General features: G+C 35.2%; 1 protein-coding gene across 9 annotated transcripts in view; it reads left to right on the top strand.

The window, feature by feature from the left end:
- Positions 1-19,304, top strand: part of GRIK2 (glutamate ionotropic receptor kainate type subunit 2) — a 735,871-nt gene that overhangs the window by 481,612 nt on the left and 234,955 nt on the right. For all 9 annotated transcript variants that reach the window (XM_027551329.1, XM_027551330.1, XM_027551334.1 and 6 more), the window contains one exon: positions 10,584-10,697. In XM_027551329.1, coding sequence (XP_027407130.1) covers positions 10,584-10,697 — 114 coding nt within the window. The remainder of the gene's footprint in view (positions 1-10,583; positions 10,698-19,304) is intronic.

Genomic DNA, 19,304 nt, shown 5'->3' with positions numbered 1-19,304 from the left:
TAGGCTACAGTCGATAGGGTTGCAAAGAGTGGGACACGACTGAGCAACTTCACATAATGCATAGCAGCTTTTATCTTTCTCTCTTTGATGACTCTTGGTACATACACCTTGGTCTCCATGGCAACAATGACCCCTAACTTTCCTAGGAGCTAAGATTTCTTTTTCCTGTCTTTAGGAAAGCAGTGATAATGATGATGTTGACCAACAATCTCTACACCTGTGGTAAATGTGTCATTTGCTTCTTGAAAAGCAAAAATTGATCCTAGGAAGGACCCAAACTTAGTGTCTGTCTTTGAAGATGTTTACTGTTTAATTTGTCTGAGTTATACAAAGAATCATTACATGCCAAATTTCATAACTGTACTGATATTTTTCAGTTTGTGTCAGTGTATTTATAGTTATTATTTTGCTTCATAACTGTCGCAGAGTTGGACACAACTGAAGCAATTTAGCAAATAGCATGCATGTGTACTAAACATAATTATAATGCATTGATTTGAGTTCAAAGTCATCTCTGAAGTACTTTTTTATCCTTGCAAAACAATGACCCTTAATTGAATATTATCACAGTTATATTTGAGTAAATTCATTGATTCAAATTGTATTTTAAAAATCAAAAGTATCACCTGTCTCTTAACTCTTTAATTATGTTTAGACTTTGTCTTAAACAAAAATAAAAATCAGTGGTGAAAAAAAATCCATGTTTAGATTATTCAGCCCTTTCTGTAAGATCATTATATACTCATTGATTTCCTGTTCTCATATTAATGCTATAGTTCTCAAATGGTGAAATTCCAGACTTATGTTAACTGGTTGATAGACAGTTTTAGAAAAGTCATTAACTGAGGAGTTCTTTGCATTGTGTTACTGTTTTTGTTTAGTCACTAAGCCATGTCCAACTTTCTTGTGATGCTATGGACTGTAGCCCACCAGGCTCCTCTGTCCATGGCCTTTCCCAGGCAAGAATATTGGAGTGGGTTCCCTTTTCCTTCTCTAGGGCATCTGCCTGATCCAGGGATTGAACCAGTGTTTCCAGCAATTGCAGGTGGATTCTTTATCGCTGAGCCATTGGGAAGCCCTAACACTGGAAGGGGTGAAGTAAATGAAGGCAAAAACTGTCTACCTGTTAATAGTAGTGAAGTCGCTCAGTCATGTCCGACTCTTTGCAACCCCATGGACTGTAGCCTACCAGGCTCCTCAGTCCATGGAATTTTCCAGGCAAGAGTACTGGAGTGGGTTGCCATTTCCTTCTCCAATTACCTACCTGTTAATACATAGTAAGAAAACTGCTATGTTGAAAAAACTCAGTGCCCATTATTCATGTTCCATGTAGGCTTGAGAAACCTGAGTTTGCAAGTTATCTAGAAAGAATAGATGCACTAGTTAACAGAGAAATATGCAGCCCACCAATTACATTGGTGCTTCCCTGGTAGCTCAGTGGTAAAGAACCAGCCTGCAAATGCAGGAGACACAGGTTTGGTCTCTGCATGTTTGTGTGTGTGTCTGTGTGTGTGTGAGAGAGAGAGTATGTAAATATATATATATATATATATATATATATATATATATATATGTATGTACATATATAATAATTATATATGTATTTATATATATATATATATATAATCTATTTATCTATTTATCTGTGATGAACAGTTAGATTGCTTCCATGTCTTGACAATTGTACATAATGCTTTGGTGAACACTGAGAGGTGCATTTATCTTTTTGAATTAGTGTTTTCTGTTTTGTTTTTTTTTGGTCTTTTTTTTTTTTTGGATATATACCAAGGAGCAAAATTGCTCATTCTATGGTAGTTGTATTTTTAGTTTTTTTGAGAAAGTTCCATAGCTTTTCCACAGTAGCTGTACCAATTTACATTCCCACCAAAGTGTACAAGAATTCTCTTTTCTCCACATCCTCACCAACATTTGTTATTTGTGTTCTTTGTGATGATAGCAGTTCTGACAGGTATGAGTTGGTATCTCACTGTGGTTTTGATTTGCATTTCCAAGATGATTAGTGATGTTGAGCATCTTTTCATATACTTGTTGGTCATCTGCATTTCTTCTTCGGAAAAATGTCTGTTCAGTTCTTCTGCCCAGTTTTTATTTGGATTATTTATTTTCCTGATTTTGAATTGAACATGCTATTTAAGGAACCCTGATGGCTCAGCAGGTAAAGAATCCACCTGCAACGTTGGAGACATGGGTTTAATACCTGGGTCGGGAGTCCCTAGAGAAGAGAATGGCAACCCACTCTAGTATTCTTGCCTGGAGATTTCCATGGATAGAGGAGGCTGGCAGGCTACAGTCCATGGGGTCACAAAGAGTCAGACATGACTGAGAACTAACACTTATATATGTCGCATATATATTAACTACCCTTATTGGTCATATCATTTGCAAATATTTTCTTCCATTCAGTAGGTTGTCTTTTTGTTTTGTTGATAATTTTGTTTCCTTTTCTATGAAAAATATTTTAATTAGGACTCATTTGTTTTTACTTTTATTCCCTTTGCTTTAGGAGACAGATCCAAAAATATATTGCTATGTTTATGTCAAAGATTGTTCTACCTATTTTTTCCTCTAGGAGTTGTATGGTTTCTGGTCTTGTATATAGGTCTTTAGTCTATTTTAATTTATTTTTATGTATGGTGTTAGAGAATGTTCTAATATCATTCTTTTATAAATCAGGACGAATTTTTTTTTTAAAGCAACCTTATTTTTTGATAGAGACTCCACATTGTGCTAAGACTGTATATAATGTACAGTGTGGTTTCTCATCACCAAACAGGCCTTTAGAAAATTGCCAGTTATGCTCTTTGCTCAAAACATATTTGTCTAAAATTAAGTAAAAATTATGTATAATCAGAGAAGTTTTCCTTTTTATATTGTTCTGTGATGAAAAACTGTATCATTCTTTTCCTTATTCCCCAACATCCATGACTATATTGTTAGCAAATGCCAAGAGGAGAGTGTAAATAGAATTTTAATAGATTCTATGATGCCAAATGTTTTTTAGTAGATAAATTATTTCTTAACCTTAAATGAGCTTGACTTCATATATAACTAATATTTTACACCCTGCTGGAAGTGTTTGTTTTGTTTCTACCTGAGAAAGTTTTTGGTATACTTGTCAAAAATTATTATTTCAAATTCCACAGACAATTAAAAAACCTGTCCCATTGATTCTGCTCACAAGGAAAAGTGCTAACATACATGTTTAGAAGAAATGTCAAAATGCTAATTACAGATGAGGCAAACAATTATATATCTCAGGAGAGGAAAGAAAACATTATCTCAGCCAAAGGAGTAATATAAAGTACAAAACAAAGAAAATTTATGCTGAGAAAACTGTCAGAAACAAAGATAAATAAGTAAAGCATCAACTAATTAATGAGATACTCAGATAAATAACTTTAAAATCATCTGAATATAAATGTTTTTCTAAAAAAAAATAAATAAATGTTTTTCTACATGAGAAAATAAATCAAAGCAACAAAAGATAAAATGTAGTTTACCACACAAAATTATATGAAGAATTTTTTTTAAATCCTGAGAAATATAAAAAGTAAAGCACATTGTGTATATATAAAATTCTTATGAATATATATTTTAACATGATGGGTGGGAGGGAGGTTCAGAGGGAAGGTATATATGCATGCATACACCTGATTCACTCCATTGTGCAGTAGAAACTACGCAATTTATACAATTGCTTTATATAATATTGTAAAGCAATTATACTTCAATTAAAAAAGAAATGAAGAACCCATTGTATATCAGAAAAAAAGTAGAAAATGAATTGTGAGGAAGTTTTATTATGCTATATATGGTCAGGTGGATCATAATGAACACAGTAATAGTTTTGAAAAGCTATATAGCAACATGTACTAACAATCTTGACTCATTTTTATTTTTTGGGGGGCTTAGTAATTCCAATTCTAGGAATCTGTTTTTAAAATACTAAAATATGTGGGCAAATATTTGTAAATAACTGTGTTTTACTAAAGACTTATTTTTAAAATTTATTTTTTAATTGAAGGATAATTGCTTTACAGAATTTTGTGATTTTCTGTCAAGCATCAACAGCCTTAGGTAAACTGTGATATGTTTATATAATGTTCCTATTTTATAATCATTAAAATTTTGAATGTAATTAATTTTTAATACCAGAAGAAAATACTCATAATAGTATGGAAATAGGATATATTAATTTATATAATAATTTTGCCGGGAGAAATATCAGTAACCTCAGAGAGGCAGATGACACCACCCTTATGGCAGAAAGTGAAGAGGAACTCAAAAGCCTCTTGATGAAAGTGAAAGTGGAGAGTGAAAAAGTTGACTTAAAGCTCAGCATTCAGAAAACGAAGATCATGGCATCTGGTCCCATCACTTCATGGGAAATAGATGGGGAAACAGTGGAAACAGTGTCAGACTTTATTTTTCTGGGCTCTAAAATCACTGCAGATGGTGACTGCAGCCATGAAATTAAAAGATACTTACTCCTTGGAAGGAAAGTTATGACCAACCTAGATAGCATATTCAAAAGCAGAGACATTACTTTGCCAACAAAGGTTCGTCTAGACAAGGCTATGGTTTTTCCTGTGGTCATGTATGGATGTGAGAGTTGGACTATGAAGAATGCTGAGCACCGAAAAATTGATGCTTTTGAACTGTGGTGTTGGAGAAGACTCTTGAGAGTCCCTTGGACTGCAAGGAGATCCAGCCAGTCCATTCTGAAGGAGACCAGCCCTGGGATTTCTTTGGAAGGAATGATGCTAAAGCTGAAACTCCAGTGCTTTGGCCACCTCATGCAAAGAGTTGACTCATTGGAAAAGACTCTGATGCTGGGAGGGATTGGGGGCAGGAGGAGAAGGGGATGACAGAGGATGAGATGGCTGGATGGCATCACTGACTCGATGGACGTGAGTCTGAGTGAACTCCGGGAGTTGGTGTTGGACAGGAAGGCCTGGTGTGCTGCGATTCATGGGGTCGCAAAGAGTCGGACAGGACTGAGCGACTGAAGTGAACTGAACTGTAGCCCACTTATAAACACATTGGGACTCCCTCGTGTCTCAGATGGTAAAGTGTCTGCCTATAGTGCGGGAGACCCGGGTTTGATCCCTGGGTTGGGAAGATCCTCTGAAGAAGGAAATGGCAACCTACTCCAGTACTCTTGCCTGTAAAATCCCATGGACAGAGTAGCCTGTTGGGCTACAGTCCATGGGGTTGCAAAGAGTCGGACACGACTGAGGGACTTCACTATATAACACATTACAGTGTTTATCACTTGATCCTCACAATAGCTCTTTGAGGTAGACAAAGTTATATCCCCATTTATAGATGAGGAAATTGAGTCGGAGAAAAGTAATGTGGCCCAGTTCCCTGGTGATAATTGTGGAGATGTAATAGGATCCTGGTGATCTGACACACCCTTCCGAGTCTGGGAGATTACCTACAAGACTGTATTGGAAATTATGTAAGGAAAATACATATAAAGATAAAAGAATTAAAGAAAATACATTAAATCATTAGCTATGATTGACATGGGTATGTGCTTAGCTTCAAAGTTTAAATTGACGTTCTCCTTTCTATTTGTATGTTTTATAATTTGATATCAATAATATACATTCTTTTTATGAAGAAGAGCAAATTTAAGAACTATTCAGAACATAAAACAGAAAAATGAGTAATACTATGATTTTCTATTGTTCTTTGTGATTTTTGAAGTACTTTTGTATTACTTCTATCTAATTTTATGCTTATAAGTAAAGTGAACTTATGACTTATCCAAACCATGACATTTTAAATTGTAAAGAGGGTTGCTATACCACGAAGATAACTGTAAACTTGAAGTATTCACATAAACCAACAGATAGACTCACTCTATTTAACATAACTCTTTGAGGTCAAGAGTACTTAGATATCTTTATTACATTTTGAAACTGAAAATAATGTTAAATGACTTGATTGAATAATATAATGAAAAAATTATGGTTCTGAAGATACATCGCAAGAAAAAGGATTGTCTTGATTTAGTCTATGGCTCTTGTGATTAAAACAAAACAAAAAGCCCCACTGGTGGCAATTTCTTCAATCAACAGAAATTTTTGAATCATATAGTTCTAAGAGACTTAAAAATCGGGGAATCACACAAAATTTTATTTGATTTAAATTGTTATGCCACTGAAATTTCTGAAATATTCTAATATTCTATGTAGAAACCTGAGACTTATAAAGAGGGATACCTAATATTTGTGATTATAGGTGATCATGGATTCATGAGCCAGAACCCCTTCATCCAAAGAGTGCTAGAAAAACAACCAATAGAAAATGAACCTAGATTAGTAGGTTTAGATGAGTAAACATTTAGCTAATTTATTTTTTGTAAGTGTAATCCTGGAAGATAACAGTAAGTGAAATGGACAATGTTTTGTATTAATGATTTGTTAGAAAGTTGAAAAACTTAGTAGTCAAGCTTGTCATTAGGCAGATGACACTGGGCAAATGATGCCTGCCAGTGCTTTGCTAACAGAATTATGTCTGAAAAAATCTAACTATTTAGCCAACAGTGGGGAAAGAAAAAGACAATTAAATCTAAGGGACAAATGTGTAATAGGTATTAATCATAGATCAGGATCAGAAAAGTACCAGTCACTGCAAAATACAGTCTGCAGATGTCTATTTAGCCAACAGGGCATTTTTGTTTGGGTTTGTTTTTTTTTTAGTGATTTTGAATTTGAAACAATTTAAGCAGGTCAGCAGGAATTCTAGGTTTGACCTCCCTTCTGTCCTCCACCCAGGTCCTCAGCAGGGCCTCTTCTAACTCTGGTGATGCCTTGTTAGAGATTTGAAAAAAGTACTTATTCTGGGTGTGCAGCCCAAGGCACACAGCAGAGCAGGTTGGGTTAGTGGGCCGCAGTTACTTTTCTGCCTTGAGATGTTTTTGAGATTTAGAAACTTCACATTTTAGCCTAGAAATTCTTACTACTGGCTTATGCCCTTTCACTTTACACATTGATATTACCCATCTGGCCCCTGAAAACCTTTCATTATTGAATCGAAATTGTAATTAGTCTCTTTATGACATCAAGGTAGTCACAGTTTTAAAGTAATTTAATTGACCAGTATGTAATTTACTTTGGAAAGAATGCTGAATCAAGATTGTTTTCTTTTTTCCCCTTATTGTATTATTTGACTTTTTTGTTTTATTGACAAAAATACCAGAAATATATAGTTTTAGGTGGTAAGAAGAAAATTAAGTATTAGAAAATATGACAAGATTTTTTTACATTATTAAATACATTTACATTGAATCCCCAAATGAGTTGTTGAAAAAAAATACATGGGGGTCTATATTTATATACAACTATTAGAATGACATTTGTTTTTATGAAGAACAGAAATTGTTAACATTTCTACTCTTGTACTACTCCAATTAAAGGAAGATAAACACCTTAAAAAGTTACTGATAAAGCTATACAAATGGAGAGATCCAAAAGAGCACATATAGTAAAATGTAAAGAAAATAGAAAAGATAATAACATTTAATTTGGATTTAAACCAATGAGATTTTTATTAGCATATTTAGGTAGGGGGTTCATCTGGTAAAGAATCTGCCTGCAATGTGGAAGACTTGGGTTTGATTGCTGGGTTGGGAAGATCCCCTGGAGAAGGGAAAGGCTACCCACTCCAGTATTCTGGCCTGGAGAATTCCATGGACTCTGTAACCCATGGGGTCACAAAGAGTTGGACATGACTGAGTGACTTTCACTTTCACTTTCAAATCAATGTCACTTTAAAAATAATTTAATTTACAGGCAGTTCCCAACTTATGATTTTTTGGCTTTATAATGGTGATAATGCAAAAGTGATGCATATTCAGTAGAGACCATACTTTGAATTTTGATCTTTTTTTCCTGAGCAGGTGATGTGTAGTATGACAATTTCTTATAATGCTGGCAGCTCATTGAGCTGCAGCTCCCAGTCAGCCACTCCATCACTGGGATAACCAACCAGTACCATTACAACCATCCTGTTGGACATACAACCAGTGTGTTTTTCACTTTCAATACCGTATTCTATAAATTATATGATATATTCAGCACTTTATATAAAACAAGGTTTCTGTTAGATGATTTTGCCCAACTACCCCACTCCAGTGTTCTTGCCTGGAAAATCCCATGGATGGAGGAGCCTGGTAGGCTGTAGTCCATGGGGTCGCTAAGGGTCGGACATGACTGAGTGACTTCACTTTCACTTTTCACTTTCATGCTTCAGAGAAGGAAATGGCAACCCACTCCAGTGTTCTTGCCTGGAGAATCCCAGGGACGGGGGAGCCTGGTGGGCTTCCATCTAAGGGGTCGCACAGAGTTAGACAAGACTGAAGTGACTTAGCAGCAGGCTAATATAAGTGTTCTGAGCATGTTTAAGGTAGGCGGGGCCAAGCTAGGATGTTTGGTAGGTTGTTATAGTGAATGCATTTTTGACTTAATATTTCAACTTATGATGGGTTCATCTGTAATTGAGAAAGCTCTTTATGTACAAAATTTTATATTAAAATAAATGAATAATTTATAGCTTTGTTTGGGTAATTGGCTAGGGACATAAGAAAGACAAATTTCACTACTGGTGACTCCCAGGTTTGAGAGGGTGAGGAAAAGTTAATGCTGATGAAAACACTGACTCTGTGTCTCCTTTGCTTCTGCTCTCTGTTAGTGGTCACTATTATTACATGGCATGCAGTAGTGCAGATATGTAAACCACTTATATAACTACTGTATGTAAACCAATCTACATATACAGTTGTATCTTATGCTTTTATGTATCTCCAGAGGTCATTTTATAAACTGTGTTCACTGAGTATAATATATCTGAACACAGCATTTGGCTTAAACTTTCAGAGGGCATTATTAATATTAGGTGCAGTATTACAGTACAGTGATGGTTCAAGAAGTTTGCAAAGGAGACAAGAGCCTTGAAGATGAGGAGTGTAGTGGCTGGTCATTAGAAGTCAGCAGTGACCAACTGAGAGCAATCACTGAAGGCTGTTCCTCTTATAACTACACGAGAAGTTGCAGAAGAACTCAGCCTTGACCATTCTATGGTTATTTGGCATTTGAGGCAAATTGGAAAGTTTGATAAATGGGTGCCTTGTGAGCTGGCAAAAAAAAAAAAAAAAAATAGTCATTTTGAAGTGTTGTCTTATCTTGAACCATTTCTTGATTGGATTGTGGCACGCAGCAAAAAGTGGATTTTATACAATAACCCACAATGACCAGCTTAGTGACTGGATTGAGAAGAAGCTCCAAAGCACTCCCCAAAGCCAAATTTGCACCAAAAAAAGGTCATGGTCACTGTTTAGTGGTTTGCTGCCAGTCCGATCCACTGCAGCTTTCTGAATCCCAGCGAAACCATTATACCTGAGAAGTATGCTCATCAGATGGATGAAATGCACCAAAACCACAACACCTACAGACAGCATTGGTCAACAGAAAGGGCCCGATTCTTCTCCACAAGGCCTGACCACACATCTTATAACCAATGCTTCAAATGTTCAATGAACTGGGCTATGAAGTTTTGCCTTATCTACCATATTCACCAGGCATCTTGACAACTGACTACCACTTCTTCAAGCATCTCAACAACTTTTTGCAGGGAAAATGCTTCCACAATGAGCAGGAGGTTGAAAATGCTTTCTAAGAATTCATAGAATTCTGAAGCATGGATTTTTATGTTACAGGAATAAACCAACATATTGCTGGCAAAAATATGTTGATTGTAATGGTTCCTATTTTGATTATTAAAGATGTGTTTGAACCTGTTATAATGATTTAAAATTCATGGTCCAAAACCACAGTTACTTTTGCAACAACCTAATAGTTAAAATATACACTGAACAGAAGTGTAGTGATAGTAGAATACAAGTGAGTGTATTGTGTGTAGTGAGTGTAGTGAGTGTAGAATACAAGTGATAGTATTAGAATAGGTTATCCAGATGAGATTTTGCTGTAATCTCCTTTCTTGGAGTATTTTAAAAGCTTCAAAGGTATATTTTTAAAACTTCCAGAGGTAATTTGGGGTGTGATTTCACCTTACTGGGGGTGCTGTGAATACAAATAAATGCCCCTTTTAAGTTGCCTTTACCTATTAATTTATCCTGGATCCCCAGGTCTTGCTCTTTTAGCTTTGTCCATATAATATGGCATGTTACCATCATAATGAGAGGATAAGATAGATCCATTACTATAAAAGATATATGCTGTTAATGAGTTTCCAGCCAACTATCAAGGTATCATCAACTGTAGTTTATCTTGGTGAATGAAAGTTTGAATGGAAAATTAAGCTCCCACACTGACTGTAGAAGTGCAATGGATCATTTTGTTCTTTAATGTCACACTTCGCTGGACACACTTCACAAAGCAGTGAATCATGCTTAAAACAAGCAGCCGTTACTTCAGCAACAGCAGATAATGTAGCAGAGGTGAATAATAAGTGTTAGCAGTCTTAACTTTCTCTGCAGTGCTCTCTCCAGGTGTCTGATGGATGATTTACAGAGTACATATGCTATTTTATAGATTGGAACTTGGGATCCAGCCAGTGGCCTGAATATGACAGAAAGTCAAAAGGGAAAGCCAGCCAACATCACAGATTCCTTATCCAATCGTTCTTTGATAGTTACCACCATTTTGGTAAGTATTAGTTTTCCCATTCTTTTTAGATAAATGCAGACAAACATGGAAGTGGATAGAAAAAGACATTATAATTAGAGTAGAAATGAACAGAATGGAATATATTTTACAGTTATTTAGCAGTTGCTGTATAATGGATGAGTCAGTGTTAATTTAGTCAGTTTTATTTTGTTAGCTTTTAATGATGTAAATTATATTAATGTTTGGGCTGCTTGTGTTGCTTAATAATACAGCTTTACCTATTACTGGGAATCTTTATGTTTCTACAAAATTAGTTGCTGTTGAAAAATTGTGAATGCTAACATTTTAAAAATACATGGACAAGCAGTTATATAAATATAGTTATGTGAGGAGCTGCATGTGAACTTTACTTCTGCTTTCATTTTCATTTCCTGCAAATAAATTTCAGAGGGCATGCCATTTATTTTTGAGATTTTTTTCTATTATAATTATGTTTTAACCTTGCTTTCAATTTAGTTGTTTTCATCATGGCAAATCACTTTTACTTTACTAATCTCCCTAATGAAATCAAATGACAAGTGCTGTTTTAATTCAGAAATATTTTCACTACCAACAGAATTAAATTAATACTGATAAGCTAGATATTTTTACCCCTCTTGCAATTATATGTTTTAATTAAATCACAATAATGTTCATGTATGCCTACTATGCCATTTGCAAATAAGAATTTTAATTTTAGGACAAGCAAGGAACTTTTATATAATTTAGTAAGTACTTTCACCTACAGAATAAGTTTATCAATGTTGATTTCTCCAGGTAGCCAGTAAGAATGTGAGATTAATGTCCAAAACAAACCTCCACATACTTTTAGCATTTACATGATTTCTAAATTTGATTTATGGTAGAACATCAAGCCAGGAGGAATTCATAATCTTGTCCTTTTACTAGCAATACAGGATGTTAGATCAAAACATGTCCAAACAAAACAGCTTGGGTTAAAGACTCTTGATAATGAAGCAAGCTGGTGATCATGAAATGATGGTGATAGAAGTTCATGAGGTGTTTTTTAATAACTCCTTTGCTAAGAACTTCAGTGAATACCTGCTCCACTATATCCAAACTTCTCTGGTCCCCTTTAACTTAATTTTGTATCCCCATCTCTTTTCAAAGCTAGCTCTCAAATCCACCAGCCGTGGTCCTCAGATGGAATGTATGCACAGGATAGTACTACGTTCTTTTTCTGCCAGTATATCTTGGATCTCATAACCCGCTGCTGGAACAGTTACAGTAACAGTGTAACTTCCTCCTGCTGACAACCTTTCCCCTTTATAATATATTTCACTGTCCATTGTGAAGATCTAATTCTGTCATTCCCTGCTTCTCTGCTTATAAGTCTTTAGTGAGTCCCTGCTGCTGTGCTGCGCTCAGTCGCTTCAGTTGTGTCTGACTTTCCGCGACCCCATGGGCCGTAGCTCACCAGCCTACTACGTCCATAGGATTTTTCCAGCAAGAATACTGGGACAGATTGCCATATCCTCCTCCAGGGAATCTTCCCAACCCAGGGATTGAATCCGTGTCTCCTGTGTCTCCTGTATTGCAGACACATTCTTGTCTGAGTCCATATCGGACATTAAAAAGGCCCCCTAATCTTGACCCTGTTATTCAAAGCCTTTTACTGTCTTGTCTTCTCTCATCTTTCTATCCTCATTTCCCATTTCTCCCTTTCAGAAATCCTGTATTTTAACTGATCTAGGGTAACCAGTTAGCTCACTACTGTGATTGTGTTAGCCCCGTTCCCTTTGTTTGCAAAATGTTTCTCTCCGTTCCTGAAATATAGAACTTGTCAGTACTTCATATTTAAGCTTAACACTATACTATTCTTGAATTATTTCATGTGTACAATATTTCTGCAAACATCACTGACCACTGCTTTGAGAATTAGGATCTGACTAAGTCTCTTGTTTTTATACCATATATGCCTCTACAATGCTCACAAAATAAAGTGTGCTGGGCAAGGGCATCTGTCTTCAGCAACTAGCCCCTGTACTACTTTCTCAGTTCTCCCTGATACAGCCAAACTCTCAAATGCATCACTTATTTTATGGCTTCAAATCTTTGCCCACTTCGTTATGTTCTCCTGTGAAAAGTTTTTCATCCTTCCAGACCCACCTCAGTTTGCATGCACTCTGTGAAACTCTTTGATCTTTCCATTCAGTTGTGTATGTTTGGGGCAGGCAGGGAAGTGTACATGTGTATCATAATACTTTATCATTTTACTTACCATACATTACTTTTTTTAATGTTAGAAATTTTGTGTTTATCTGATCTCTATTTGGTATGAATCTATACAAGGTAAGATTATACAATCTATACAAGATTTTGGTAAGAATCTATACAAATCTAATCAAATTTTACACTTTTTAGATCTCAGTGTCAGAGAAAAGTGCCTGGGGCATAGCAGGCACTCAATAATATTTGTCAAATTAAATTTTAAAAATTGGTATTTAATTAAGCAGAAAATTAGAGAGCATAAACACTTTTCAAATGACTGTATTTAAATATTTTTTCAAGTGTGCAGGTTATTGCAAACTTCTTGTCCAAACAAAGCAGGTGATTAGACTACCCATACAATTTCTCAGTTTTGCTTGATTACTCAAGAGTTATTTTGTAAGAAGTAGTCAAATATCTTTCTCACTAATAAACAATTTTATATTTGTTCATAAACAAGTGGTATTAAATCTTAATATCAGAGCCAGAGAAAACTTTTTAAAAATTATCAGGCTTTGGATCTTGGACATTTTTTTTTTTTGATCTATAATGATGTTTGAGACATATTCCTCAGATCATTACTCCATATAACCAACATGTAAGATCAATTCTGAAATACACTATAAGCTTCAGTTCAGTTCAGCCACTGAGTCGAGTCTGACTCTTTGCAACCCCATGAATTGCAGCACGCCAGGCCTCCCTGTCCATCACCAACTCCCGGAGTTCACTCAGACTCACGTCCATCGAGTCAGTGATGCCATCCAGCCATCTAATCCTCTGTCATCCCCTTCTCCTCCTGCCCTGAATCCCTCCCAGCATCAGAGTCTTTTCCAGTGAGTCAACTCTTCGCATGAGGTGGCCAAAGCACTGGAGTTTCAGCTTTAGCATCATTCCTTCCAAAGAAATCCCAGGGCTAGTCTCCTTCAGAATGGACTGGTTGGATCTCCTTGCAGTCCAAGGGACTCTCAAGAGTCTTCTCCAACACCACAGTTCAAAAGTATCAATTCTTCAGCACTCAGCTTTCTTCACAGTCCAACTCTCTCATCCATACATGACCACTGGAAAAACCATAGCCTTGACTAGATGGACCTTTGTTGGCAAAGTAATGTCTCTGCTTTTGAATATGCTATCTAGGTTGGTCATAACTTTCCTTCCAAGGACTCTAAGCTTACATATTAATAAGTAGGTCACTTATATTTTAGACTATGTCACTGTGTTAGTTTCAAAGTGATTGTGATTTTCTTAAAAAGAAAAAGTACTTTATTATTTTATATCACTTAGTTGAAAAATCTTTTTCTGAACAGTCTGATCACTGAGTAGCCACAATTAGGAAAAGATTTGAGGAGATTATTTCCCTTATTTTTATAAGCTAGCTTGATATAATTTATTGATGCTTAACTTATATTTTTAAAGAAGTATGATCATTTGATTTATTTTATGGTTATTTTTTCCCTTTCTCTCTTCGAAAATCTCAGAGGAGATTCTAGCTATGTTGTAAATAATGATATCTTCAAAAAGAGAAGTTCATTTAATGCTTCTTGTGTAACATTTTTATTATGTGTCAAAAAAAAAAAAAAACAAACAGTGAAATATTCTAAAATTTGACCTTATAAATGTGCTTATCATAATTAGCTCCATTTCTCTTAGATTTTATTTACTTTACTTTTTATCATTCTTTTTGTATTTAACAAATATGTACTTAATGATAATGATATACCAGGGTTTATGCTAACCACTGTATTTAATGGACAAAATAGACATGGTCTCTGCCTTTATGAAACTTAGAAAATTGTAGAATTCATAAGGAGAACTAAACACACATACACGCACACACACAGAGACATACGCCCTTGTGACTAGATATGAAAGAAAGATGCATGGCATGCTGCCTTTTACAGAATGATCAAGAATGACATGAAGGATCAGGTGTGGAAGGATGAATCAGGTTAGACTTCACTGCAGAAGGATAGAGAGCTGAAGTTTGAGAAGAAATTATCAAAGTAAAGGGAGCGGGAATGAGTATTCTCAGCAGATAAAACAACATATGCAAGGCCCTGAAGCAAGAAAGATCTTGAAAAAGTTACAAAATTCAAAGAAGACCATAATGACTGAGGCCAGTTTTCTATATGCTTCTCAGCTTCATGAAATACTGCTATATGAATATGGTTCATTACCAAAAATTAATAACACACATCTTTGGCATGCCTGCTAGGTACTTGACAATGTTCAAAGCACTACTCATCGATTTACTCATTTAATTGTCATAATAACCTTTTTTGTTAGACACCATTATCCATACTCTTTCACAGGTAGGAAAACTGGTATTCAGATTGTCCAAGTAACCTACTCATGACCACAGAGCTAGAAAGTAGAACAGTAGTTTTTTTAACCAATCTGTAGCCTACTTGAGGAACCAATACTGTAAAATGAAATCTCCAGTGTCCCAGCTTGGAAAAGTCTAACAGCTATAGTTTATGACCAAAATAGTATCTTGACTGAGAATTGTTCACCCAAAGAATGTTTCTCATCCAGAAATACCACATATGCTAAAGTACCATGATACCATTGTAGGTGTGTCCCCAGACATCTAGACATTTCCTCAGGGACCGAGATTTAGGTTACTCTCGCTTTGGATGCCTTGATCTTCTTGTTTCTCTCCTCTCCTAATTTGGCACTTGGGTTTTTTTCAGCTTCTTTAAACCATAATCTCAGATCTTTCTGGACAATCAAGAGTAAAGGCGCTTAACTCACTTTTTCTCTTAAAAATTGATATTAAGCATCTTGTTTACAAATATTTTTTACACCTCTTCAACAACATAATCTATGCCCAATACACTGAATGGGTATAGAATATAGTTATTTCATAGAAAGTGTTCATTTTCAGAAGCTCTAAACAATTTTTAAATTTGTAATTCCTTTTTTTTTTTTTAGTTTTTAATTATATGGTGCTATATAATTTGGAAATTATATAGCCTCTTCTGCAGGAGGGGGCTAGACCTAAAACTCTAGTCTACTCATGCGATCTCCTGAATGTTCCTCATATTACCTCTCTGGTTTTAGAATTTTAAATTCAGTCGTTGTTAAAATTCCCTTGCTTCTTGTATCATTACAAATGGAATTTTAAAGTATCAACCTTAGAATCACATTTTCATCTATGATGATTTCATAGATGAGCATAAATGAGCATAAAATTGTAAAATGGCTTCCCTCATGGCTCAGACGATAAATAATCCACCAGCCATGTGGGCCCTGGTTTGATCCCTGGGACAGGAAGATCTACTGGAGGAGGAAATGGCAACCCACTCCAGTTTTCTTGCCCGGAGAATTCCATGGACAGGGGGGTCTGGCAGGCTACAGTCCACGGGGTTGCAAAGACTTTGAAATGACTGAGTGACTAACACTTTCAATTATTAAAATATAAATTTATAATCACCAAAATCATAACAAAAATACTCATTCTGGATGAGATATAGAGAGCCTTTGAAGACCAATATGTGCTCTATTTTCAGCTTCTCAGCCTCATCCTGTTGTCCTTACTACCTTGGGTACACTAGCAAGGGACAGTATCAGGTGGCTGGATATTTATTTAAGTTCATAGAGGGAATGCTTATTTTCCCCTCTGTGCTCTTGGTTTTCAATTGATTTTTTCATGCCTGTTTAAATATGTTGAGTGCTTCCCACTCTGTGGCTCCTCTATAATAATTGATTTTTGTCCATCAAAAGATTACTAGCACTAAATGCCACTGTACATGTTCTTCCCCTGAATGACTAGTAGCACTTAAGCATGCCAATGACTATGAAATTTGGTTACTTTTTCAGAAAAATCACTTCTAAGGAGATTCTTCCCAGTTGCTCAATGAATTGAACAAATGTGCTTGCATCTGCAACTTAGTCTTATTTTGTATTTTCCTAGCACTTCCTAAAAAGTTGTGTATTTCAGTGCTGAGTTTACTTGCTTAGGCTTATTAAGCTTTATTGTTGGAGTACACAGCCTACAGGTGGCTTATCTGGAAGCAAACTCCCAAGAACAATGGAAAGAATCACAGTACAAAAGAGAGAAGTGACCAGATATCCCCTAAATGGTTCTGCAGTTTATTCCATCATATCAACAAAAGAAGTTTTCTAAGGCTTCACATCTGTCCCTGCAATAGGGTTTTCCCTCTGATTCTTATCTTCCCATTGTCACAGGGTGACTGCCAAGCATGTAGTTCTTCTTAGAGAGTTACTAGCATTCAGGCTTGGAAACCCAGACACTGGTGCTTTACAAAGAAAAAGGTTTTTCATTTTTATCAATCCCTATACAGTTTCTAAGCAGTTTTAATGATGTGCTCTGGAGATGGTAAGATCAACATAATTTAAGGGAGATACAGTAGATATGCATGTACAAGTACTACTTAAATGTTTATGTGAGATGAATGCCTCATTCAAACTCAGGCTGCTCATACCATATTCAAAAGCAAGCAAATCTTTTTTCATCATATTTTTGTCTTCTGTTTCAGAGATTGTGCTTTTGTTTTCATTCTTGTTTTAGTAGCTTGTTGTATTTTATTTCAAATATATTCTCATATTCTTTAGACCTCCAGATTAGCTAGATTAACATAAAACTATCAGTAGCTATATCACAGAGAAAGAAACATGTTCTTTCCCTTAATGACTAGTAGTATTTTAATGCACCAGTGACTATTTTATTTGTTTTAATGTGAAATTAGGCATACTTTTAAAAATCTTAGGGTCTCAATCTTTAAGGGCTTTGTAAGTGACCAGAACTTCATTTTTTTAGCACATAATCTCACATACACACACATACACACATCTGCTTCCTTCATCCTTCTTTATTAAATCTAATTTTAAAATGCTACCATAATAAAACCCTTAAGTGTTTTCATTATTGTTATATTCTTTTCAGTTGTCAACATATTATCAATACCGTAATTTTGTTAGAGATTATTTTATTATAAATAACATATATATTTCATATATATTTATTATAAATAACATGTATATTTCTAGAAGAAATGATTGGAGAAATATGAATTTTTGGTTCAGTTTAACCACATGGAAATGAAATAATTTTGCTTTAATTTTCTCAAAGATGTCATCACGATAGTACCTTGTAAAAATTGTATAATCTAAATTTTAACTATGTCCTTGATCTGAGATTCAGATGTAACTACTCAGGACATATATCTAGCTTCATGTTAAAGATCAAACTCAACACGATTCAAACATCTTTCTTCAATTCAGGCCTCATTATATCTGTTTCTCCTATATTTCCAAGCTCTGTTTATGGTTCCAGTAATTTTATATTTACTCAGCCAGAGTGGATACCCTAGTCTCTTTAAATCCCATATTTATAATTTAGACATTAATAATTAATAATTTCTTTTTAGAAATTTCTTTCTAAAAAGAAAGACAGGATGAATCCATGAATGTCCTTTTCTAAGACAGTTTAACAAAGAATTGAGTCAAAGAACATTTTGAACAAGGGAGGTATGGTTTGTTCATGGGTACTGATGAATAGGATATTTATAGAGTCTGATTTGAGAGGTATTGTATCCAGATGCAACAGGAAAGAGAAGACAACGTCAAAATATCATGTATGAGATTTATCATGAATGCATTACATGTGGGGCAAAAACAATTGAGAAAGGTGAACAAGGACTTCAAGGTTAAAAGCCCATGAGGCGGAGTATTAGCATTACCACAAAGCATGATAAGGATGTTGGAAAGAGAGATAATGAGTTCTATTTAGTCCTATCTGAATGGAGATGTTGGCAGTAATTTTGTGTAGTCAAATCTTGATTATTCATGTAAGGGGATAATAAATTAGATTCAGAAATGAAATGCAGTTTGGAGATTAGCTAATAAGTGCAGTCTCCCTTCCCATCAAACCATTTACTGGAAGAGCGGTGAAATGGCACATTTGATTGATTGGAGCTTTGGCTTTTCTTTTCTTCCCTCTTTCTTCTTTCACTTGTGAATTAAGCTAATGAAATATTTAATGGCTAAAATACAAATTCCAGTAGAAAGACAGTAACAACCCAGATCTCCAATCTAAACTGATCAGTCAAGTGTAAGAATTAAATAGCATACCAGTTTTTTTTTTTTCTTTAATAAAATGAATGATAATCACTAAGCCAAGCCCTCCTTTAAATCCATTTTGCTCTGACAGAAGCATCCTTCCTGAAATGTTGGTGAACAGCACAACCAGCAGAACTCTAGTCCTTTTTTCTTGACAGTTCGTTTCAATCTGCTGCACTGTCAGTTACAGTTTCGGGTGGTTGAATACTACATTTCAGAGAGAAAGATATTCTTCTCACCTTTCCAAATTCTGGGAGATTTTCTATAGACATCAATTAAAAACAAAAACTCTCTAGA

Source organism: Bos indicus x Bos taurus, chromosome 9 (assembly GCF_003369695.1).
Source record: "Bos indicus x Bos taurus breed Angus x Brahman F1 hybrid chromosome 9, Bos_hybrid_MaternalHap_v2.0, whole genome shotgun sequence".
NCBI lineage: Eukaryota > Metazoa > Chordata > Mammalia > Artiodactyla > Bovidae > Bos > Bos indicus x Bos taurus.
Note: the sequence above shows the minus strand (reverse complement) of the source record. Positions and strands in the feature narration are given on the sequence as shown.